The sequence below is a fragment of the Chinchilla lanigera genome, unplaced genomic scaffold, assembly GCF_000276665.1.
Source record: "Chinchilla lanigera isolate Chin_1 unplaced genomic scaffold, ChiLan1.0 scaffold00016, whole genome shotgun sequence".
Classification (NCBI taxonomy): domain Eukaryota; kingdom Metazoa; phylum Chordata; class Mammalia; order Rodentia; family Chinchillidae; genus Chinchilla; species Chinchilla lanigera.
Window position 1 is genome coordinate 8,030,473 of NW_004955417.1, and position 24,915 is coordinate 8,055,387.

Sequence of the window (24,915 nt, forward strand, 5' to 3'; positions counted from 1 at the left end):
AAACCCCCAAATTCAGAAAGTTTCTTGTAAGAGCACAGATTAACGACACAGATACATGGCTTTTAACACAGACACAGCCAAATCTAAAGCCTTAGCCTTTTATTTCTTGACAACTAGGAATTCTAGAACAAGCTCTTCTTTTGTATTTGTGCAAAAGAAGATGAGCATAAGGATAAATTAGAACTTCTTAAGAGCTTATTATTTTTGAATTATTCTGCATCATAATTTCCTAAATTTATTTTCATTTTTCAAAACATTTAAATATGTTCCTAACAAGAAAAATCATATTATTTTAGAGCTGGCCCCACAAGCATTTCCTCTCTAAGAGGAACCTAAGAAAAAGAAAAAGGCAAGAAAAATTTGTTCCATAGACCATAATTACATTAGGAAGTTGAAAATATACAATTTGGTAATACCTAAATGTATATTTACATAAACAATTTTACTTCCTAGGCAATTACTGTAAGTGTTTTACTCGTTGAATAGTTTTGAAATTATCTTTTGTAGAAGAATGTATAATTAGCAAGTTATTTAATAAATTATTAACAGCTAGAGGAAATTTGGGCCTATTAGGTAAATAACAGGTAATTCAGAATCCATATAATTTATAGACAACTACAGTTGCTGTATTGGCACGATAAATCTTAACAGCATTTCATTTCTGTATTTGTACTTCTCAGAGCCAGCTCAACCTTTTAATTTAATTTTTAACCCAATAGTTAGAATGATTTATAACAAAAAAGGAAGATGTGATCCTTCATCCACATGGAATGATAAACATGCCAGAGGAATGTCTGGCATGAATGAAAGTCACTAGTTTTTGACTTTTCTATTATTTTAGACATAAAGACTAATTGAATTTCTCCAAAAGGTCCTCCAAATATATATTTAATTCATAAAACATATTTCTCTCTTAAATTATTTTATTTTACTTTAGTGTATCTGATAGGAACATTCTCACTTCCACTTTACTAAGAGATTTATTTACTTAGAGAGTTTTTCATGAAGAAAAATTACTTTATTTAGGGTTTTCTTCTAACCTAGGTGTTCAGAATACAATACTGAATTACCAAAGGCTGCAATAAACTATGCTAGAAGCATCTTTTAAAAATTAAATAATTCATAAAGGCAGAGTACAAAGACATCAAATGTGCTCTTTTGATCAACAATGTGAATTTTCTTATTTTAAATTAAACTATAATTGTTTAGAACAAAAAAGGAATAAATTAGTTGACTATTTCTTATGACAAGAATAGAAAAAGCAAAGAATACAGTAAAACTAGAAACCTGGGTTTGAGTCCAATGGAAAGAGAATTGTTGAAGATAACAAATATGTGACAATTCATAGGATTTACTCAGCATTTAAATTAAAAACATTTTTGAAAGAGCAAAATCTTTCAAAAGCAACTTAGAGAAAAGCTGGGAAGACTTTATTGGATGCTTTTTAGAAGAAATGAAAATAAGTTGACAGTTATTTACTGAAAGCCTACAATATTGTAGGATTGAGAATAAATCATTTTATATATAAAACCTGATTTGGTCTCCACTGAAATTTTGAATCTGTTTTATCATCACTTAAAAGTAAAGATGCAGAGAGGGGCTGAGTAAGTTGACTAAGACCACAGGCAGCAGACCTGGTACTTGAACTTGGGTCTAATTCTGCAATCCATTCTCACTTCCTGTTAGACAGTTCTACCCACGTTACTATTAACTTACGATGGGTTAGTGGTTTTAAAGGGTTCTGCCAAAAGGCTTAAAGCCCAACTAGGGTAAAAAGTTGATAGAATGAGGGAAAGAATGGAGAAGTGGTAGGGTGGAGATAAAAGCAAGGATGAGATTTGCAAGATGGAAAAAATAGAATATCCACCCCATATCTTCACAGCAACTCCAGCCCCTCAACTGATCTCTCCTACCACCCAATTTCCTTTTATTTTTCTTCAAATACCAGGAAAAATAGTTTCAAACTAGAAATTAACTCATTTATGACTTTATTTTCAATTCTGTAGTCATTTGTTCAATGGCTTCTGTAAAAATATTTTTTCCCAGGTTCTTTCGGAGACTTAAAGATCGAAAGATACATTTCTTCAGTGTCAGAAGTATCTGAATTGATCTCAGAATTATTCTGTTGTAACATACACTGAAAAATGTCTTGTCAAGATGGGGTTCTATGGTGAATGTTCCTTCCTAGTGTGGCTCATCTCCTCACCAAAATCTTGTCTCTAAATCATCAAATCTTAGTTCCTTGATGTATTCTTTAGTTCTTTATGATTAGAACAATGGTCATGATGGCTAATATGCATTGATGATTTACTGGAAATTACCTGTTTCACTAAGAGAACCATGTTCAATTCATGTGCCATCAACTCTCAGAGAAGAACACAGATTAACACACCGTAACAGAGCATTCTGAACTTAATTTTACTCACATTTATCTTAATAGGTAGTATTTATTTATCAAGTGCTAACTAATGCCCTTAGATGCTAACTCCATGACATACATTACATTTGATTATCTCATAATAATCCTTTGGGTGAGGAGTGTTATCTTTTCACTGATAAGGATATCCTGCCCCTTGTCTTTGGTAAGACAAGAGGACTGTGTGAGTCTGGTTTCCATTAAGATCCTCTGCTGTGGGACTCTTGTCTCTCTTGCCTGTGCTGCGGCATGCTTTGTGTTGGGTTGTTTGTACCTTGCACAGGCCTTTTCTCCAAAAAGTCTCACTCATGACTTGTAGCAAAGTCAAGTCTTTAAGCAGTGAGTCAGGGGGAAGGTTTGCATAATGCTGCTGCTATTTCTTTAACCCAAGTGCGCTGACCTTCTCTTTGGGAATCAGCATCTCCATATCCGTATGGTTTCATTCTCAGGCACGGTGTGCCAAGGAGAGAGACGTTGGCAGGCAGAGAGGAACACAGTTAGCATGGACCCACATATGTATGAGGTCATAAAAATTTCTCGGAAAGTACTGTTGAACATTATTTAATAATTGTAGACAGAAATGGCATATTTAATCATTTTACAGATCACAGCATACTATATTATAACAAAGTTATGCTGGATATGAGAACACAGAAGAGAGAAAAATTTAATCCTGATTTGGAGCAACTGGGGTGGAGTTAGAGTGAGACCTTTAAAGACAAGTAGGGTTTGCACAGGTAGGTTGGTGAACAAGCATTTCAGCCAAAGATTTTGTATTTAGTCACTGTTGAGGCCTTCAAATTTATCCCCTTTACATTGGCCCCAAGCCCTGAATCATAGATATTACCTGTATCTAATGGAAGAAGCAATTTAAATCCAGAGTGCTTTAGGTAAACTTTAAGCAATTGGTACATTGAGAGTTTGCATTTAAGTCTGGACCATGATATTAGTCTCTGCCCCAGTCTCCTCTGTGCAGTCTGCAGAGAGGTAGGAAAATCAATGTCCAAAAGACAAGGCAGGTAGACCCACAGGGCTGCACGTGGAAGGAATGTGTGTGCAGGGAGGCACCTGCTCTTCCATGGAGTTCATGTAAGTTAGAGAACCGGGGAAACCGAAGAGAGCGTTTCTAATAGATCTACTTACCTTTACAATGTTGCTTTAACTTTAATGGTAGAACCCAATAGTTCTTATTGCAGTTTTATTTTTCATTTATTAATAGCAGATTCTCCACACTCCCCTTTTAGGCACCTTTGCCTTGACGTCTTTAATATCAGCCAATGCTGTGGAACGGCTGGTCCCTCAAAGCAGCCAGAACCTCACCACACAGAATAACTCAAGTCTGCTGGGCTTGTCTGACTTCGAGGTACAAAGGATCGGCGTTGCTGCAGCAGTCTCCTTCTTGGGAGGGGTGATTCAGGTAAACAGTACCCGGGCTGGGGTGGGCGGCAAGGGAAGCAGTGTAAAGGAAAGGCAAGAGGTGCTTCATTTTTATTCTTGTTCATGGGTTTGTCTCTCCAGATGGGTAAAGGGCAGACGTGGTTTATCTTTATGGAAATACTGCCCACTGCTGAGAGTAGTTATGCCATAAGTGCTGGTTAAATGAATAAAGTAGAATCAATAAGCTGAAGATATAAAGAGGCGACTGCTGGCTTCTGAAGGAGACTTCTTAAAGCGGTGTTTTACAGAATGGAGTCAGATTCCGGAGAGCCAGCCCTTATCTTCATGTGGTGACTGGGTCACTCCCAAATGGGAATGTGGTGGGAGGAATTTCTACAGTGGGAAGGACATGTGACTAGATGTCCAGAATCCTTTCCAGTTGTAATATTTTGTGATTTTATTGCCTGCTCAGTAACAAGTGGTACTTAGTTTGTACCACGGGCTTATTGGTGGGAAGTTTTTGAACTCGGATCTCTACAAATCTTTGCCCATTTTACCACCAAGCAGGTGTGTTGCAGTCACGTTTGCTGTATTTTGTTTCTTCAAAATATCAGAATTTGAAATTTTCTGTTTCTAATCAGTGGTCAAATCTCAGAAGTGACTGTAAAATAAACATAGAAGGGCACCGCGTCTTAGACTTGAAATTCCCTGGTGAGCAGTCACTTGCTTACTCTCTTGCTGCAGATTGAATTATGAGGCCATAAAGTTCTTGGACGGCTGTGCTATGGGTTAGTAGGGGCTCTACTTTATGGCGTTACATTATTTACAAGACCAAAGGTTATTTAAACATCAGGAAGAGAGAAAAGTACTTGATGACTGCCTGGAATTGGATGGAAAAAGGAAAATATGCGATCTAAGAAAAAGGAAACTAAAATTCTTAGGCTTACGTTGCCCTTTATTTATGTAAAAAGCACCGAAGAAATAAGGATGTGAAATGAAATGAGAGCAGGAACTCAAGTCTTCACAGACACTGAGCAAAACAATATCTAAGCAGGATCTTTGCGAAGGAGCTGAGCACACTACAGGACCAGTCAGTAGTCTCTAGGGATTATGTCTGTGCTTTCATGAACTTAAAAACTATTTGCCTAAAAACCCTAAAAACGTTGCTTTGCTTTTTGAAACATTGAGAGTATCAATGTATTTTGAGCCTTGCACAGGCAAGGTGAGTGACCTTTCCCTTCTCACCTGGTCTGTAAAAGCCTGGTCATCAGTCTCCACTGCAGAAATAATCAGCCATGTCAACTGGAGATTAAAACATAGATGTGTTGTGTTGGATTTGATATAGGTTTTCTTTAATTTCTGTCCATCTATAATGAGCTTTATGTTGGGTGTGGTGGCACATGCCTGTAATCCCAGCACTTGGGAGGCTGAGGCAGGAGGATCACCATGAGTTTTAGGCCAGCCTGGACTCCATAGTGCATTCAAGGCCAACCTGAACTGCATAGTGAGACCCTGTCTCAAAAAAAAACCAAAAAACAAAAAACACGCTTTTATTAACACAGCAAAGATGGTACTGCTTTCTTCTTTTGTTCATTGTTTTCCATTCATGTTTTCTTTTGAATTTATGATTTTTACTAAGTTTGGACTTTCTTTTATTCTATACGGCATGGACCAGAAAGTTTTAGATGCATATAAGTATTTTTAAAAATTGAAGAGATTATATAACTGGTAAGAAGAACAGCAACCTTCTGCTTAGTCTCATTTTAAGTATTTTCCTTAAATTTTAGAAAGTTATCAGGTATTTTTATTATTAACAAATATATTTGGTTTGCAAATTTAAATGCTGATGTATAAAAGTAAAAACAATTGTTCTTACAACATAAAAAGTAAATCTTATTTTCCAGACTGAAACTCCCTACAATTGTCAGAGTAAAAAAAGGATATTATTAAAGATAATAAAAATAACTATTTTCATAGCCTTTTATTACATGTAAAGTCTCATCCAGACACTGTTGCATATCTTCTCTTATAACTTCATCAAACATCTGCTTTTCTTCCTTTTTAGCTGTTGTCTTGGATATGTGACCTATGTTTTAGCCAATTTTTACACAGATGGCTGGACTTTATTTGACCCCCAAATCCATCTGTCCATTGTCAATTAGAACCATAGGGTCTTTGGGATCTTTTGGAACCAGTTCCTCTGTCATATTTTTCTTTCCTCTGTCAGATTTGAAATTCACTGAGTACAAGGGAAGTGACAAGGTATCTAGTTCCTACAAGCATGGGATGTGTTTGCTTGCTTTGTTTTATTTGTGTGTTGTTTTGCTTATCCATTGTTTTCAGGTTGATTTTTCCTCCCTCTGGAAACTAATAGATGAAATTATTTAGGTTAATAAAATTACATTGTTAATGTATTTGAAACAATCGTGTCTGCTTCCAAGAGTGTGTTAAGTTAGAAATGCTCTCAACTGTAAGTAACAGAGTACCCTACTGTTAGGGGTTTAGACCATAAAGACACCAATTGCTTCTTGAATTCCAGGAAGTTCTAGAGAAAAGGTCTTAAGAGACTGCGGTATCTGTGGAGCCATTCACCTGGTAGACTGGTTTGCTTGTTTTTTGTTAGATAATAAGTATTCTGTGACTGACTGGAACATTACCTCTTTGCCTTCTCTTTTTATGGTTTACACAATTTCTCCTCTTAATTGTAGATTTCACTTGTGTAATTTCCTCCCACATAATCTCACAGTTCTCTTTGCATTTCTTCAATTGATTTATATTCTTTAATATTACTTTCATGATTCTAGTATGTCTATCTCTTGAATTTTAACTTGTATTATTTAATTTTGAAAAGAAGACAATGCCAAAAATTGTAAAGGAACTGGAATGAAATTAAGGTGTGTACTTAAAGCGAATTGCTTCATACTATAGAGTTTCATATTTATTTCAAAATTTTCCTTTTTCCCCTTTCCTTCCAACTTTCTATATGTCTGTAATATTTTAGTTTGTGTTATATGGGAGACACTGATTAGAGAATGGAGTTTTTGAGTGTAATTTACAGTACATTCTCCCAGTTTAAAGTCTTCCCTGCACCTACCATATTACTTTCTACATAGTAGATTTCAGATAATTAATTCAATTAAAAAGATAATCATCCATGAATCTGAAAACTATGAAGTAACAGACATCATGCTAAGTAGTAATTTTATGATTTAAGAAAGTTAAGTCTGACATTTTTTACTTTCATTATTGTTATAGCAGTAAAGGATAAAAAAATACAAAAGGACATGTTTAGAACTACCCTCTCCTTTGTCCCAGCTTCTATTTTCCTATTCTTTCTATTCTGTTCTTCTCTCAGCCACTGTAGGTAGTGGGTTCATTTCATTTCTAGTTTACACTTCCTAGATTTCTTTTGCAGAATGGTAATATACCTATACAGTTTCTTATTTGTCTCTATTTCTTACATGAAAGGTGCAATTCTTTTGTAGTTGACTTCTTTCACCTAATAATAAATCCTGGAAATCATGTCATGTTAGTTTACAGAAATGTTCCTCATGTTTTTTATTACTACATAGTACTCAATTGTGTAAATATGCCATAGTTTATTCAATTTCTTCTATTTTGATATTTCCTCTATTTTGATATTTAGTTTGATTTCCACATAAGGAATTATAGGGGCCGGGGATTTAGCTCAGCAGCACAGCACCTGCCTGACAAGCACAAGGTCGTGAGTTCAATTCTTGGTACCAGAAAAATAAACCCAAAAACAAACAAAAGAAATTATAACCAATGTTGATATATATATATGTACATATATATATACACACACAAAATGTTTAATATTTTCATTTTGTTATTAGTATATTTTCAAGATGAATTTATAGATTGGGGTTTCACAATCAATGTATTTTGCACAAGCAAATAAACACAATTTTGTTAGATATCAAATTCCCTTTGAAAGGGGTTATAGTAGTTTTCATTCCCAAAGCAATGCATAAGCGTGCCCTCAGGCTCAGCATAATGTGTTTAATTTTACCCAATCAAGTAAGAAATAATATTTAAAGATAATTTTAGCTTCCAAATTTATGAATGACGTTTAACATCCTTTCAAATGTTTAAGGTCATTTTGTATCAACTTTGCAAATTTTCTCATTGTATATATACCTATCCATTTTTAAAATAAAAGTTTGATTCTTTTATTTTCATATATTAAGAATCTTCTCTAAAATATGTAAATTAGCTATTTATTGCTGATATATTGCAAGTATTTCCTTGTAATTAGACAGTTTTTAAATTTTATTTTACCATGCACGTTAAAATAAATTTTAGTAGTCAAATTCATCAATCATCTCTTTTATTACCCATGGATTTTAAATTAGTATTAGAAATCTCTTATGGAGAAATTTATCCATTTTCTCTAGTATTTTATGACCAAAAGTTATTACTATTTTTAAATTTGGTTTCTTGATTAATGTGGAAAAAATTCTTAGCGTCATATTGCCTTTTCACTGTGAAAAAGACTGAAGTTTTAGGATGTAAAATGAAATGACACTGACTACAAGTTTGTTCTTTGGTATGGTGTGAGGTATGAATGCAGATTATTTTTCCTCAATGCTGTCTAGTTGTGCCAGCCACATATGTTAAAAAAAACATATTTGCTTGTGTAACTTACAATGCCTCCTTTATCATTTCTATATGTGCTTAGATTTACTCCAGGGCTTTCTATTCTCTGCTACTGTCTATGTCTGTTTCACAGTAGCACCCTGCTTTGTGGAGACTTATTGCATGATTTAATGTCTGACAGAACTAGTTTACCATTGTAGTTTTTAATTTTTTTGGTTCCTAACTATTCTTGCATGTTTGTTTTTTCCTTACAAACTTTAGCATCAACTTCCCTAGTTCTCTAAAATATACTTGTTGATATTCATATTGGGATGGTCTTAAATTGATATTTTTATGATGTTGATTTGTCCTATCCAAGAACAGGGGTAGCTTTCTTTTAGCATAAGCTTAGTTTTGCATCTTTCAGAAATGTTTAAAAGATTTCCTTTTACAGGCTTTGTACTTGTTTTGTTAACATTTACATCAAAGGATTTAATCTTCTATTTTGATATTATATTTGGAATTTTTGATATCTTATTGAATGCTTTTATTTTTCAGTTAGTTTTATTGTTCATTAATCTGTTAGTAGTTTTTAGATGAATGCTTGCCTCTTTATAAATGCATATGACTAGCGATCCTTTTTCCCCAGTTGCATTAAGTGAAACTTCTGTTATAATGTTAAAAAATAGTGGAAATACTGGCAGATCTTGCTGTTTGTTGAGTTTACCTAAAATGTCATTAACATCTCCATTAATTATAAAATTATGGTTAATTTTTATTTAGAATTATTAAGGTCATAACAAATATTAACAAATTATTTATAGTGTCAGATTTTGTATTTTTGATACAAAGTAGAAAAAGTTGCACGCCTGTAATCCCAGCACTTGGGAGGCTGGGGCAGGAGGATCGTTGTGAGTTTGAGGTCAACCTGGGCTACAGAGTGAGCTCAAGGGCAACCTGAGCTGCATAGCGAGACCCTGTCTCAAAAAAAAAAAAAAAAAAAAAAGTATTGAATGTTGCTGAAGTCTCTTTTAGCAAATATGTCTTTTTCTCTTAAAACTACTATGTGGAATATTATATGAATGGATTTTCTCATAATAAATCAATCCTAATTTAAGTATATGCCAATTTGATATAATATAGTTTATTCTTAATATGGTGTTGCATGTTGTTTATTAATTCTTCAGTTGATCTTTTTGCATCATTTCCTTCATTGGTATTGGACCTTTCTTTTTTGTACTGCCATTCTCAGGGGAGCCAGCATTTTGTTTTCCTCTCAGCACTTGTTTTCAATGTTCTTCACACCTACAGCACTCGGGAGCACCTCGTATTTGCAAAAGGCTTTGTAGAATCCTTGAAATCAACAGTTGCTTCATGTTCTTTTGTGAAGTAGGATTTTTCTTAATGTTCTCCAGTGTCTTCTACAAAAATACATCAGTGAGAGCTTTCTATCTTATACAGTCAAAGTTTGCAATGCATATTTTTTCTAGAAAGCCATCATTTTTATGTAGCTTTTTCAAAATTTAATTTACATGTAGCTCCTTAATCTATGATTTTTTAAAAAATTTCATTTTATTATTTTCCCTTTTGACATTTCTTATTTTGTATTTGTGCTTTTTCTTTTTTCCTCTTAGTCCAATTAGCTAGTGGTGTGTCTATTTTTTTTTTTTTTTAAAGAAAGCAAGTTTGAAATAGTAAGCCAACTTTTTCCTATCTCTGCTGCTACTTTAATCCTATTAGTCATTCTTCTTACCATCTTTTTGGATTGCTGCTTGTTTCTGTTTCTCAGCTTGGAATTCAATTAATTCATCATCATTTCTTCATTTTCATTGATTGAAAACATTCAGTGCTGTTAATTTTCCTATGCTCACTGCGTCAGATTCCAATGTGTAGTGTTCTGTTTTTGATATTTTTATTTGTTTATATTTCCCCTTTAGCCCAGCACTTGTTTAAGGAAGAATTTTTAATTTGGGGGTGGATGAGCTTTTTTGCCTTTTAGTTTTGTCAATAAGCTATGGTGTCATTGCTCTGTGGTCAGAGCATGTTGTGTGTAGTATTTCTATGTTACCAAATTTATTAATGTTTTCCTTATGATCAGTTTTTTTGTGAATGTTTCCTAAGCACTTGGGGGAAAAAAAGCATGGTCAGTCTCAGGAGATAAAGCTCAGTGCACAGCTATAAATCCTGCCTGACGGGATTGCTCACTTTGTTGTTTGTCTGGTGTTTCTTGCACTGACGGTGATGCAGTCTTTGCTGTAAGCTGCTTTCACCAGGAGAGTGGTGTCGCAGTGGTTTGTTGCCATTTGGGCAGGCGGTGTAAGTTGTGTCATAAACACAAACCCATCCAAGTGTATCTCACTCATTATCCCTCAGGCTTGATAAATTATTCCAGTCTCTCTTCTCCCTCACCATTTTATTTGTACTGCTAGTATAAATAAAATGTGCTGATGTAAACATGACCATGTAACGTAATATGTTTTTGTGTTGTACATTAGATTGTGGGCTTTTAAAAAACTGTCTTATTGAGGCCTAATGACCATATAATAAATTCCATATATTTAGACTCTATAGTTGATAAATTTGGACCTATGGATAAGTCCACGAAACCATCATGAAGATAGCGATAATATCTGTATCCCTCAATCTCCCCAAGATTTCCTAGCCTATGTTCCTTTTCTCCTACCCTTCGGATACTCCCTATTCTGTGACAACCACTGATCTGCTTCTTGTCACGATAGTTTAGTTTGTGTTTTTTTGGTGTTTTATAAAATGAATTCCCTCTCCTTTTTTGGTTTTCTTTTCACCCCCCACTCCATAATTTTGTTGCTGATTGTCTAGGCTTATTGCAATGATTTCACAACATAGAAGGAACACCTGTGATTAAAACTCGTGTAATTTCTGTCTGTGGATAGCACAGTAACTAAAATGACTGAGTTAGTAATCTTTTTATTCCCATTTTTACCCTCTTTTTCTAAAGTACATTAAATGTCTCAGTTGCAAAGAAGGTCTTTAGTGTACAATTTTGTATTCTTACTATTATTTTAGAGGGAAAAGAAGACATACTTTCTAGCCAAAAGACAGTAGCAGTCAAGAGAGGAATTGCTTGCATGCTTACAGAAATGAGGTGTTAAACTTTAAGGCAAGGTGAAATCTTTTAAAATGTCAGTATCAACAAACAGTTTTGCTGGGGGCACAATAAAAGGCAATGCATTTTTAAAGCCATTGTTCTCTTCTCCTTGTAGCTTTAACTATTCTCCATGATGGCACTTTGCCCATTCCTTTTTCCAAGAACTGAGAGAGATCTGGGATTGTCCCTTTCCCATTTACTGCTGGAAAACTTCCCGAGCTCTACTTTTCTGAAACAACCACAAAACAAGATTTTTGCCCTGGAGGACAAGGGATATACAGCTCCTTTGTTTGACAATTGCATAATCTTGGGTGCCATAAAGTGGGGTGTTCAGTGACAGAGCCTTTTATTATTGCACTAGTGTATTCTGGAAACACATTGGCTTAAATTGGGGGGATGGTATTGTTCAAATCTAAGTAGGCAGTTCTCCACTTAGGTTTGATTTCATACTAAATGTATTTTTAAATGTATTAAATAAGATCATGAATATCGAAGTGACTTAAGATGTCAACTAATTTAACCTTCCTATTCCACACATCATACTTATTATTTCCAAAAAATCCATCAGTTTCACTCTTTTGTAATGGAGGAAGAGGAGAATTTGAAATCTCTTTTGATAATGTTTCATTATTTTATAACTGTTTCAGTGAGGAAATCATTACTCCATTTAATCTAAATCTTTCCAGCTGTGTTTGTACCTTGCAAAGCTAAGCAGTCATAAATTTAATAAAATCAGAATTACAGTCTTCTTAAAATTATGAAAATGAAAACTCCTCATGTTAAAAACCAAAATTTATCCTTACACATGCCGTGCTCTGTTCTAAGCATACCATATGAATTCATCTATCCAGTCCTTCCTGACATCTTATGAAGTGAGTAATGCTATTTCCCTCATTGTACAGATGATGATACTGGAAGGTAAAGTGGCTTCAGAATCTACGATTGGGAATTGGTAGAGTAGGGGTTGGACGCTAGTCTACACTGTTGCAAATGCTGTACTACACAGATTTCTAAATCAGTAATAAAAAAGGAAGCAGGGGAACATAACCTCTCACATTCTGGGGCCAGGCATTGCACTAACTCCCTAATAGCAAAACCTTGTGCATTAAGCATGTGGCATGTAGTGGATGATGATCTTAGATTCACAATAATGTGACTGCAATTCTCTAGCCCCACATCATAGGTCTCTCTTACCTGGTTTGTGTGGCTCTTCACCTGTTCATCAAGGTTCAGCTCAGATATAGCCATCAGTGAGAACTCTTCCCTGACATCTACACACATGGTTATAAGTGATTCCTCCTATGTTTCCCATAGACATTGCTCGTGTCCTATGTTTCAAAGCTTCTCTACTTCCCAAGCAGCATTTTTCACATACCTGCTTTCTTTTCTAAGCTTTGAGTGTCTATGGATCAGAAACTGCTTATAATTCTAGCAACTGGTTCTTAATAAATGTGACCTGAAGAGATTAAAGAGGAAAAGGTCAATTACGCATTAGTGACATAACTCTGTCAAATAGCTGAAATTAAATTAATGATTTTTTAAAAAGTCTTTTCAGATTTACCACTTTCTCTGTCTCTTCTTCATCAGAAAGTAGGGAATGTGTTTATATCTTTTAAAATTGTGATACTGTTCTTAATGAAAAAAGGGCAATAAAGATCTAATTTTCTATTAGGCCAGTCCCACTCAAATGTGGATGTGTAGTCAATAAAGTCTTCTACCTCATCTCACAGTTATCCGCACACTTTATGAAGAAGTAAGATGCAACTACACTACTCTTTCAGCTCCATACTCTCCTATGTCTTTCAATAGTATTACACTTCCCTTCGTCCATTGGACAGTTGCACTCTTCATTGACTCGGCAGAAAGAAAGATATGAGTCCAATTATTCCTTCCTAGAGTTTTAACTTTTCTCATCTCTTGCATCACAGGCTAGTTTTGCCTTGAAAAGTCTTGGAACTGTGAAGATGATGGTGACCCTTCAGGCTACATACACAGTTACAAGTAAAATCAGTGCCTTGGCTGGTAAATTTCTGATATATTCTATGAGAAACAAAAGTCAAATCTTACGTTTTCTAAACATATTCTCAGGTTGCCTACTGGGTGATCTCTTAGCTCATCTTCCTGCTCTCCTTTCCTACCATAGGAATCTAGTTCGCATGGCTTTGTCTAGTTTGCTCTAGCCGCTCCTCACGCTAAGCTTTCAAATGGCCGTGTGTTTCACATTCACTTATCAGATCAATCCTACCAAAGCACAGCTCTGATGTGCGAGCCAGTGTGCCTCATACTTCTTGGCAAAATTAGGTGTTTAATAAATGTATGGAAGAGTGATGTCATTTACTCTTGCAAAACTTTTTTTTTGTTTTACAACTTTTACAGTGATCCATACTCTAACTTCAAAATTTCTTGCTTTATTTTCTATTATTCCCCTTTGGCTAGTTTGCTCTCTTAGCAACACTCTGTCTTCTGAATAAGTCCCATGCTGCTAAACTGCTTTATATTCATTCTCTTTCTTCTTTCTGGAATGGGTTCTAATAATTTCTCTGTCTTGCATTTCTCCTTAAGTGTCAAGGCACAATTTTAACCACACCCTGCAGTGCTTCCATATCTTCCCCCTCTGTAATCAGGGGCACACTTTCTCCCACCGTCCTGTATAAGTGGGTTCACAGCTTTGTCTTGGTGGGGGTGTTTTTGCACATGTGTCTCTGAGACCCAGCTGCCCGTGTTCCTGTTAGAGTCATTTCCCTCCATTAGGCCCACGCATGTGAGACTCAGGCATAGCACACAGCTTGGCGAGAAGTGTAGATTCGCCTGTAGGTTCTGTGGGACAGGTGGAAACAATTTTCTTCTTTTTAAAGAATAACTTTTACTTTAGGATAATTTTAAATTTATATAAAAGTTGCAAAGATAGTGTATAGAGTTGCTATATACCCCACTCGGTTTCTCCTATTATTAATGTCTTACGTCAGTATGGTATACTTTCCACAATTAATAAGCCACATGGATAAACAGATATTAGTGAAAGCCCATATGTGGTATTCAAGTTTCCTTAATTTTTAACTTATGCTCTTTTTCTGTTCCCAGGAGCTCACCCAGAATATGGCACATTTAGTTTTTCTATCTTCCTTCAGTCTTTTCTTTGCTAAGAGCTTGTGAGACTTGTGTTGTGTTTGATGTTCTTGATGGTTTTGATTACTGGTCAAGTATTTTGTGGACGTCCCTCAGTTAGGCTATGTCCTACATTTTCCCCAAGTCTAGTTTGGTATTATGAATTTTAGGAAGAATACCAAAGAGTCAGTGACATTCTCACCATACCATAATCACTGTTCATATTAACGTGGTCATCTGACTGTACTGGTTCTCATCGGGTTTCTTCAATATAACGTTATTCTATTTTCTCCCCTTTGTCTACTGTATTGTTTGGGAATAAGTCAATACACAGACACTTGCAGAGTAGAAGTTAGGTGTGGAGTTAGGTTAAGGAGACGGGGATAGGTGCATACATTTTCTCTTCTCTCTCTTCAAGGAACTCAATTCTTACTTCAGATCTTTTCTGGGTCCAGGAGACGCACCAGCCTCCTTCTTCTCTTCCTTACATCACTGTATTTCAGTGTCTGGACCCCAAATCTCAGAGAGGCTCTTTCTCTGCTGCTCTCCTTTCCACTATCTTCCTGGAAGTTGCCTAGTTCTTGTTTATTCAATTTTGGAATTCTGTAGAGATTTTCTTGGTCTTCCCATTTATTAGATCAATCATATCAATACAGAGTCAAGGATATTTACTTTATAATCCAACACTATTGTACTTATTTTTGCTTCAGTTTTGGGCATTGGGAGCTCCTTCACCTGGTTTCAATATCTGCCCTTGACACATTTGTTTGTTTAACACCTCCTTACTTTCCGGCAATATAAAATGATCCAGGTTCATAACATATACCTTGCCTCAGTCCTAGACAGAATCAGCCACTTCCCTGAGAAAGATATTAGAAACCAAGACTCGGGTGCTGGGTGTGCTGCTTGATACAGGGTGTTGTTGCTTCTGATGCATTTCAGCAGTCAGAACAAAAGGACATGTACGTGTGTATATTAACATATCTATATATCTGTAGTTATGGTCTATCCAAATTTAACTGAGGTAAATGTGCATTCATAATGCTGTCTCCGGCCCTAGCTCATTACCAGTTTTCAGATCTAAAGTCTTCTTGCCTTGTCACCTCCCACTTCAAAAGTGACAATCTGACTCCTACCATGCACTATATAGTTACTTAAGTGCCCAAATCCTGCATTTGTGTTTAGTAGTTTCAGAACTATTTACCCCTATCCCTATGATAAATGACTTTTTCACTAGATGCAACGTTTCTCTATTGTCTTTAGTCTGTGCTCATTTCTAAAGCTACATATGTCAGCACCACCCCCACTCTGTGAGGTTGTTTAGCCCATCTGATGACACTCTTCATAAGGCAGAACTTTGACAAGCTACGGAGACAGTAGAAATCCCAGAGATTGTCACATTCTGCATTCCATTCTGGGATGTCCCAATCACTTGAGTTACACATATATTATATATTTATATTATAGAAAATATAGTTTATAATTATATTATGCAGTGTATAATATTATAATTACATATAATTGTATTATATATAATATATAATTATTGTAAAGCACACAACAAAATTTATCATGTAAGCCATTTCTAAAGACACATATCAGTAGTATTAAATACATTTATAATATTGTTACCCATCACCACCATCTCCCTGTGTAACTCTCTCCTTCTTATAAAACTGAAATTCTACATCTATTAAACAGTAACTCCCCATTACCCAGCCAATAGTTACCATGAGTAACTTTCTGTTTCTAATTGTGATCATGCCAAGTACCTCCTACAGTGTGTGCGTGTAGTCTTTGTGTTTACTTGTTTGGCATATTTCACTTAACACAGTGCCTTCAGAGTTCATCTGAATTGTAGTGTCTGTCAGAATTTCCTTCCTTTTTAGGCTGCATAACATTCCGTACATTCCATGTGTGTCTATACCACATTTTGCTCACTCATTCGTTAATGGACGTTTGGTTTGCTTCTACCTTTTGTGTATTGTGAATAATGTTGCTCTGAACATGGGCGTGTAAATCTCTCTTTGGGATTCTGCTTTCAATTCTTTTAAGATTATACCCAGAGAGCAACTTTGTATATCGTATGGTAATTCTATTTTTAATTTTTTGATGAACCACCATACAGTATTTATAGTTACTGTACTATTTCTTCCCACCAACAGAGCACAGGTTTTAGTTTCTCTAGATTTTCATGAAAACAGTTGTTTTCCATGTTTTTTTCTTATTTGTTTGTTTTGTTTTCAGTAGCCCAGGCTTGCTTTAAGTTTGCAGACTCTTTCCGAGCCTCCTGAGTGGTGGGATTACAGCGTGCCAGCACACCTGGCTGCTTGTTTTTTGATAAGAGCCACTTAATGGTATAAAGTGGTATCTCACTGTAGCTTAGATTTGCAGTTCTTTAATGGTGAGTGATGTTGAACATCTTCTTACTTACTTGTTGCCACTTGTGTGTCTTTTTTGCAGAAATGTGTGTGCAAGTCCCTTTCCTATTTTTAAGTAAGATCATTTGTCTACTGTTATTTTAGGAGTTCTCCATACATTCTGGATATTAATTCCTTATAAGATCTATGGTCTGCAAATATTTTAACTCTTATTTGTGAGTTGCCATTTTATTGTCTATAGTATCTTTTGAAACACAATTTAAAAAACATTTTCATGAAGTTCTGAGGGTCTATTTTTTCTTTTGTTGCTTCTGTGCTTGGTGTCATATCCAAGAGCTTATTGCCAAATCCAATGTTTTGAAACTTCCTCTGTGTTTTATACTAAGATTTTTATTGTTTTAAGTTCAATATTTAGACCTTTCATTAACTTTAAGTTAATTTTTATATATGGTGTTAAGTAAACTTCCAAGTTCATCCCTTTGCAAGTGAATATCACTTTGAGAGGACTGCCTTTCCCCTGTAAACAGTCTTGCATTCTTGTCAAAAATTGCTTGACCATGTAGTCAAGGGTTTATTTCTGGGCTATTTTTTTCTATTGATTTCCATATTTATTTTAATGTCTGCCCCATACTGTTTTAATTACTGTAGCTTTGTAGCAAGTTTTGAAATCAGGATGTGGGAGTCTTCTAGTTTTGTTTATTTTCAACATTGTTGTGGCTATTTAAGGTCACTTAAGGGTGCTTCCAAAATAACTTGTTTAAACTTTGTACACAATAAGGCTCACTCTTCTGTTGTAAAATTCTGTAAGCTTTGACAATGCATAGCATCACATAGCTGCCATCATGGTGTCACACAGAACATGCAGCCATCTTAAAAACTCATGTTTTACTTCCTATACAATCATCCATTCTCAAGCCCTGGAAACTTGCTGATGTGCTTTTTTGCTGTAGTTTTGACATTTTAACACTGCTATCAATGAAAATCAGGCAATACATAGCCATTTTAGACTTTTTGCTTGTTTATAATATAAATTCAAGATTCACCCTTGACTTTATATTTCTGTCTTTGGTCATCACATTCTTAACTAATAATAGTATGGAGGAGAGCTTTATGTTCTAAATTTTATTACCCATAACATCATCCATATTAATGTTTTTTTAAATTTTATTTTAGAAATTAAAGGAGGAAAATACTAACAGACCGACAACATTTTACAAAATAGCATAGGATCAGTACAGATATTACAGAGTTACAAACAGAGTGGTAGGGAATTAACAATGCTTATTGTATTACATATTGATATCTTCAATGTAGTTTCTCATGAAAACACATATAGACATACAAAGCTAATCAACCAATGCCTCACTGACAGTTTCTTTCCGCAAGGAAATACAGGACAGTAGAACACCTGTGTTAACTATCCTGCATATACATATATACAAACTTTCTCCTTCTTTCCCTTCTCTTTTCCCATATCCCAGTTATCCTTTACCTATGAGTTCTTTCCTATCAATTCTCAATGTCTATCATATCTCCTAGATTAAATTAACTCTTTCAGGCTTTACACTAGAGAAACAATGTGGTGCTTGCACATGTATGTTTGATTTATTTCGCTTATGAGTATGGTCTCTAGCACATGAAACACTTGAAAGAATCAACAACTGGGATCTCATCCTACTGAAAAGTTTTTGCACATCTAAAGAAATCACCAGCAAAGTAAAAAGAAAACCCACAAACTTGGAAAAAATTTTAGCTGATTGTCCCTCAGACAAAGGGCTTCTATCTAGAACATATAAAGAATTAAAAAATTTCAGCCCCTCCAAATTCAAAGACCCAATCCAAAAATGGGCAGTGGAGATGAAAACACACTTCTCAGACAAGGAGATACAAATGGTAAATAAATATATGAGAAAATGTTCAACATCATTAGTCATTCGAGAAATGCAAATTAAAACAACACTGAGATTTCCACCTTACCCCACTAAGAATGGCTAGCATTAGGAAATCAACCAATAACAAATGCTGGCGAGGCTGTGGAGAAATAGGAACCCTTCTCCACTGCTGGTAGGAATGCAGACTGGTGAAACCACTGTGGAAATCAGTTTGGAGAGTCCTCAGAAAACTAGGCCTAGAGGTCCCATTCAACCCAGCTATCCCCCTGCTTGGTATTTTCCCAGAAGATCTAAAAACATTATATCACAGTGATGTATGTGCACCCATGTTCATAGCAGCACAATTTGTAATTGCTAAAATGTGGAAGCAACCCAAATGTCCATCCACTGAGGATTGGATAAGAAAATTGTGGTACTTTTATATAATGGAATATTACTCAGCTGTAAAGAAAGATAAACTCGAGGCTTTTATTAATTTGATATTTTTTCTTTTAAGGCCTCTGCTCACATAGAAACCTTGTCTCCTATCCTTGTGCAGCATGCAGTTATTTTCTTCACCTCATGAGCAATTTAAGTCTCTGCTCCACCTGTAGAGCTGATCAGCAAACACCATAGCTCCTTTTAGTTTTTCATGTTCCATGCAAACAGCTTTCCAGACTTTACCTTCCAAGTACCTGTTTTAGTCTTTTTTAGGATCCCAGTGAACAATCTGCCCTCCTAACACCATCATTTCACCTCTTTGTATATAATCTTTAAGGTGCAACCTCTATATCTATATTCTGCAACAAAAATGCTATACCTCTCCCCTAGAAGGTATTTAATGAACACCTGTCAGATGGATAAATGCGTGATTTGATACAATGAAAGAGATGGCAAACAAACCAACGTAACCTGAAATGCAAAGTATATTCCATCTACTTGGAAATATAATTCTCTCTTATCCACTCTTTCATTTAAAAATATATCTGAAAGCCTCTTGTAAAAAAAAAAAAAGAATGGCCTGAAAGCTGAGATACACTCAATTTATGTAGAACACATGGTGTTTATACAGAATTTCCAAATAGTATCATGCTAGTGAACCTTGATAATGTATGTCAGAGGTTTGCAGCATTAGCCCAGAACATCAGCATTACTATAAACATCTGAAATATATAAAATTTATTTTCTCATAAAATGTTTCACGGCTAGCTTTGGGGAGTTACTTACCATGGTGAAATCACTATTGTCTATATTATTAGTAAAAGGAGTTTTTATGGCTGTTTGTGAAATAGATTGCTTAAAATATTTAATATTAATATAAAATTTAAGTAGTAGGCTTCCAAGCAAAAAATACTTGAGAGGATCCCCGTTTTACATATGTAAGTTTGAAGGTACGGTTCCATCTGCAGGCTCCTCTTGCAAAACCTGCACTGCTTGAGTACTTAGTACCTTCAGCTGTGAACATCAGTCTCTAGCCAGGTCCCTCATTTCAATGTAAATAAACATGAAATTTGGACAACAGGAAGACAGGGAGCTCTTAAAATTGTCCTCCTGCTCCTCCTCCTGTTCTTTCACGTCATGTTCCTTCTTTGGCTCCTCACCTTCCCTAAAGTATGTGCCATTGTTTTGGGCCGTAGAGAAGGCTGCATACCAGAAAAGCGACATTTTTCAACTAAATCTCACATTTTTGCAGTCACCATTCACGTCCCAGTGGTCTGTGTCAGAAATGAGATCTTAAAGAACCGGCTGACCTTGAAGTCAAGAACTCTTCACTTTAAGTATTTATCCCTTGCTGGGAGTATTTTCTAAAAGCATAAAACTGTGTACAAGTAGAACATTACAAAAATATGTCAAGATGTTGGTATTTTAAAAGAGGATGCTCCACTTTTTTGCATGTTTGTGGCAGGATAGTTTCTCATACTTTCAGCACTTGAGATGACAGAACTCTTTTATATCTTTTACTTTTTGTAGATTGTACTTTTTCTAGACACTTCCATTTGTAAATTTTACATTGGCAAAATGACAAAGAAACTGCTACTAGAAGTTAATGATGTAGTGAGTTGTAGATGGTGACACTTCAGTTTCCTCAGGCATGGCAAATCATTAACCCTTCAGTGTAGGATTGAAAAGGAGTGAGAAATAGAAAGTCTGCACAAGGCCTTTCCACAGCTTTATTTCTCAAAATAATAAGATTGCTTAATATACAAATAAAAACTTTCCAACATTCCATGTACAAGGTACATAAAATTTGATGTATGCAAACAGTTTTCATAGTTTTAAAGATGCGGACTACTTGTATGCTGCCTTTAGATTAATGAAAACTCAACTCTGGAGTGCATCCTGCCCCAGTAATCTGCTAATTTCATCCTCATGCCCTATAGTAGTCAATATTATAAATTGCAGTGCATTTACCAGTAGAGAGATACTTAGGAATAATTGATTCATTGTTTTTCTTAATCGGCTGTGACTTCATAATGAAAACCAACAGAACTGAACCAAAAGTTTTCTAAAAGCTCACTATGTCTGTTTTGTAACCATATACAGTATTTGGTTGCTTGGGTATTTCCTTCAGAACAGTTCTACTTTGACAAACTGACACACAGTTTCTGAAAACTTTTTAGGACCAGAACTCGTAGCCCTTGCCCCCTCTCCCACCTCCTCCTCCCTCTCCTCCTCTTTCTTTTTTTTCTTTGCTGTTGTCTTGGTTTTTGAGGTAGGGTCTCACTATACACTTTAGGCTGGCCTGGGACTCACTATGTACCACACGCTGGCCTAGAACTCACAGCAATCCTACTGCCTCAGCCTCGTGAGTGCTGGGACTACAGGCACGTGCCAACTTGCCCACCTAGCCCACCTAGCCCTTGCCTTCTTATGTTGGTAGTAACAGGTTGATTCCCACATTGATAATCCATGCTCTTTATTACATAGTGAGTGGAATATGGCTGCTAAGCTATAAACTATGTATATTTCTTTCTGCACTGATAAATTCTGAAGTTTCCCAGACCTGTAAAATGTGGTGTGGTCCTTTCTACATTTTCAAAATTAATGGCTGGTATCCCAGACTGGGTAAATGGGTATAATACCTCATGCTGTTCCTACTTTATCACGCATGTTGCCCATTTTACAGGTTTTAGACCCTCATATATTATTTCACATTCACTTTACCACAGCTTTACTAGATAAATAGGGCAGACAGCACTCATAGAATCTATAGATGACAATGAGTATTTCAGTCAATTTTATAGTCACAAAGCTAGGATTTAGTGGAGCCAAGATCAGAATCTAGGTTTCACATTTAGATCAGGAAATTCCACCTATATGTGTATGTGTATGTGTATGTGTATGTGTATGTGTGTGTGTGTGTATGTGTGTGTTGGGGGTCTTGCAGAGTGACCCCAGGAAAGGCCTTGCACATGCTAGGCTTTCACTCTCATGCTAAGTCACTTCCCCAGCCCTTTTTATTTTGTCTTCAAACAGGGTCTCACCAGTTGCACACGCTGGCCTCAAACTTCTGATCCTATTGCCCCAACCTCCTGATTAGCTAGGATTACAGGCGTGGGCCAGCACGTCTGGCTGAAACTCCAGTATAAACCTAAAGCATTATTGCTTTTGGCTGAGGGCACTGGAATATGATCACTATATAAAAATGATATATTTTGCAATTTATGTTCTTGTGGTACCAGGCAGCATTTTACACTTCTCATTTTCAACACTGTAACCTTTCGATGGAAGGAGACCTCACTGCTGTTCTTTCAACTGATTGCTGTAATAGTTAATCTCATTTTCTAACAAGAATTTTAAGACCTGACCTAAATATTATAATTAATACATAATTAGCGCATGACCTTCCTTTTTTTCCTTTTCCAGCGTGGATGCTCATAAATGTGATGTGATGTTACTTTCAAAATCGCAAGCTTTATTTTTTGTGACTTATAGGACTGCAGTTATACATTTGTAACTCCAACAGCGGACCATCTGAAAAGTCTTACTGCAAAGGACACTTACTATCGAGGTGACAAGGACGAGAAGGTTTTGGTTCTTTTTGCCACCTCTTGCAGCAGGGCTCGATGCAGTTTCTACTCAAACAAGATGCTTTTATCTGGTCATGAAATAGTTTTGCTTTGCAGGGTAATGTTAGGAGTAGTAAGAAAACGTGTTAAGAAAATTACTTTTGTTTTGATTTTTAAGATATGTAAGACGTGCCCTTTTTTCTGATCTTTGCATTATGGTCTTCCCCATATACAAATATGTCCTGGTATCTTCTTACTAAATATTACCCTGTTAGAGATGTATGACAGACTCTCTGTTCAAATAGTATCTTTCTTGCTTGCTTGCTTGATTGTTCTGAGGCTGGCTCTTGCTATGCAGTTCAGGCTGGTTTTGAATTCACTTTATAGCCCAGGCTGGCCTTGAACGCATGGTGATCCTCCTGCCTCAGCCTTCTGAGGGCTGGGATTACAGGTGTGTGCCACCATGCTTGGCTTGGCTTGTTCCTATTTTTTAGAACTTTGGGAAAAACTTTAAAAATTGCTTCTTTTCATCAGTGATTTTGAGATTTTTAAGTCTATTGGGTATAAAATAGTGAATCATTTTATACTTTTAAAATTACAGATGTAGTAATGCAAATTGATTTTTCTTGCATATCCGCGTGTTGACTGACTTGAGTATATTTTCTGCTCACAACTCCCTTTTAACATGTAGGATTGAGAAAGGAGAAAAAAAGTCAACATTCACAGAAAGAAGTTAATTTGAATTGATGCAAGTCCAGAGAGTCCTGTAATGTTTGGAAAGTCCAAAAACCTAGTAATGTTCTGAAGAAAACCTAACATACTTGCTGTGTACATGTTCCACATTAGATTGCTGTGCCTTTGTCAGCTGAAGAAGAAAATGTGTGAGATACTGGTTCCCCTGAGAACCTTGAGAACTTTCACCCGAAAATATCATCTGACGCTTCCTTTGTCCCCGTAGGTGGCCATGTTTGTGCTACAACTGGGCAGTGCCACGTTCCTGCTTACGGAGCCCGTGATCAGCGCGATGACAACCGGGGCTGCCACCCATGTGGTGACTTCGCAAGTCAAGTATCTTTTGGGAATAAAAATTCCGTATATATCTGGACCTCTCGGATTTTTTTACGTGAGTTTTCCAAATGTCTTTGTTTTTGGATTTTGAGTGTATTTGTCACAGAGTAGAATTTAACTATAATACAGATGTTTTTCTGTATTACAACAATTTGAGATTGCGTAAAAACGTGCAAGGTATTTTAAATATGATGTAGCATGCGAAACTAGTTTAAGGAGTAATATCTATTAATTTTAGAAACAATCCTCACCACGACTCACTGTTCTGATTCCTGTTATTCATTGATTCCTGATGTTTCCCTATTACATGTGGCTTTCTGAGGATTCTCATCATTTGTATATCTCTGTCTGCCTCACTGATTATTTTACTAGGATAAATTCCTAGTAATAGAATTACCAGATCCAGTGGGTATCATATTTTTTCTAAGTTTCAATAAGATAATACATCATATTACATTATTGAATAATATATCATATTAAATGTTAATATTATATATTAATGTAATACTTCATTAATATAATAGTAATTATTAATTATATTAATATAATATTTTATTCTGGCTGTATCACTGTCAACTCTGGATACTACTATTTAAAGAAATTGGGTGCTTGATATGTGAAAAAATCATATCCACTGTTGAGCAAGCATTTCTATGGTTAGGGAGTTAAGTAGTTAAGAAAAATAATAATTAGCTACATGGAACTGGAAACTAGTTCTGAATTTTGTTCCTTAGGTAATATCCGGCTCAGTGATTCATTCATTGTAAGAAAGTTTAAAACCAAAACAAGAAAACTGGAACTGGGCCTGAAAGCAACATAATCCCAAGCTTCAGCGCAAACAAAAGCAGAGCAGAGTAGTTGTAAGCTGTCAGATGACTGGCTGCAGTGTAAGACTTTCAGTGACACCAGGTCTGCAGGACAGAACAAAATCGGTTAAAACTGTGGCTTAATTTTCTGCCTG

General features: G+C 35.7%; 1 protein-coding gene across 4 annotated transcripts in view; it reads left to right on the forward strand.

The window, feature by feature from the left end:
• The window catches only part of Slc26a7 (solute carrier family 26 (anion exchanger), member 7), a 149,950-nt gene that overhangs the window by 53,181 nt on the left and 71,854 nt on the right, over nucleotides 1–24,915 (forward strand). For all 4 annotated transcript variants that reach the window (XM_013512844.1, XM_005381772.2, XM_005381771.2 and 1 more), the window contains exons 4-5: nucleotides 3,661–3,833; nucleotides 23,845–24,009. In XM_013512844.1, coding sequence (XP_013368298.1) covers nucleotides 3,661–3,833; nucleotides 23,845–24,009 — 338 coding nt within the window. The remainder of the gene's footprint in view (nucleotides 1–3,660; nucleotides 3,834–23,844; nucleotides 24,010–24,915) is intronic.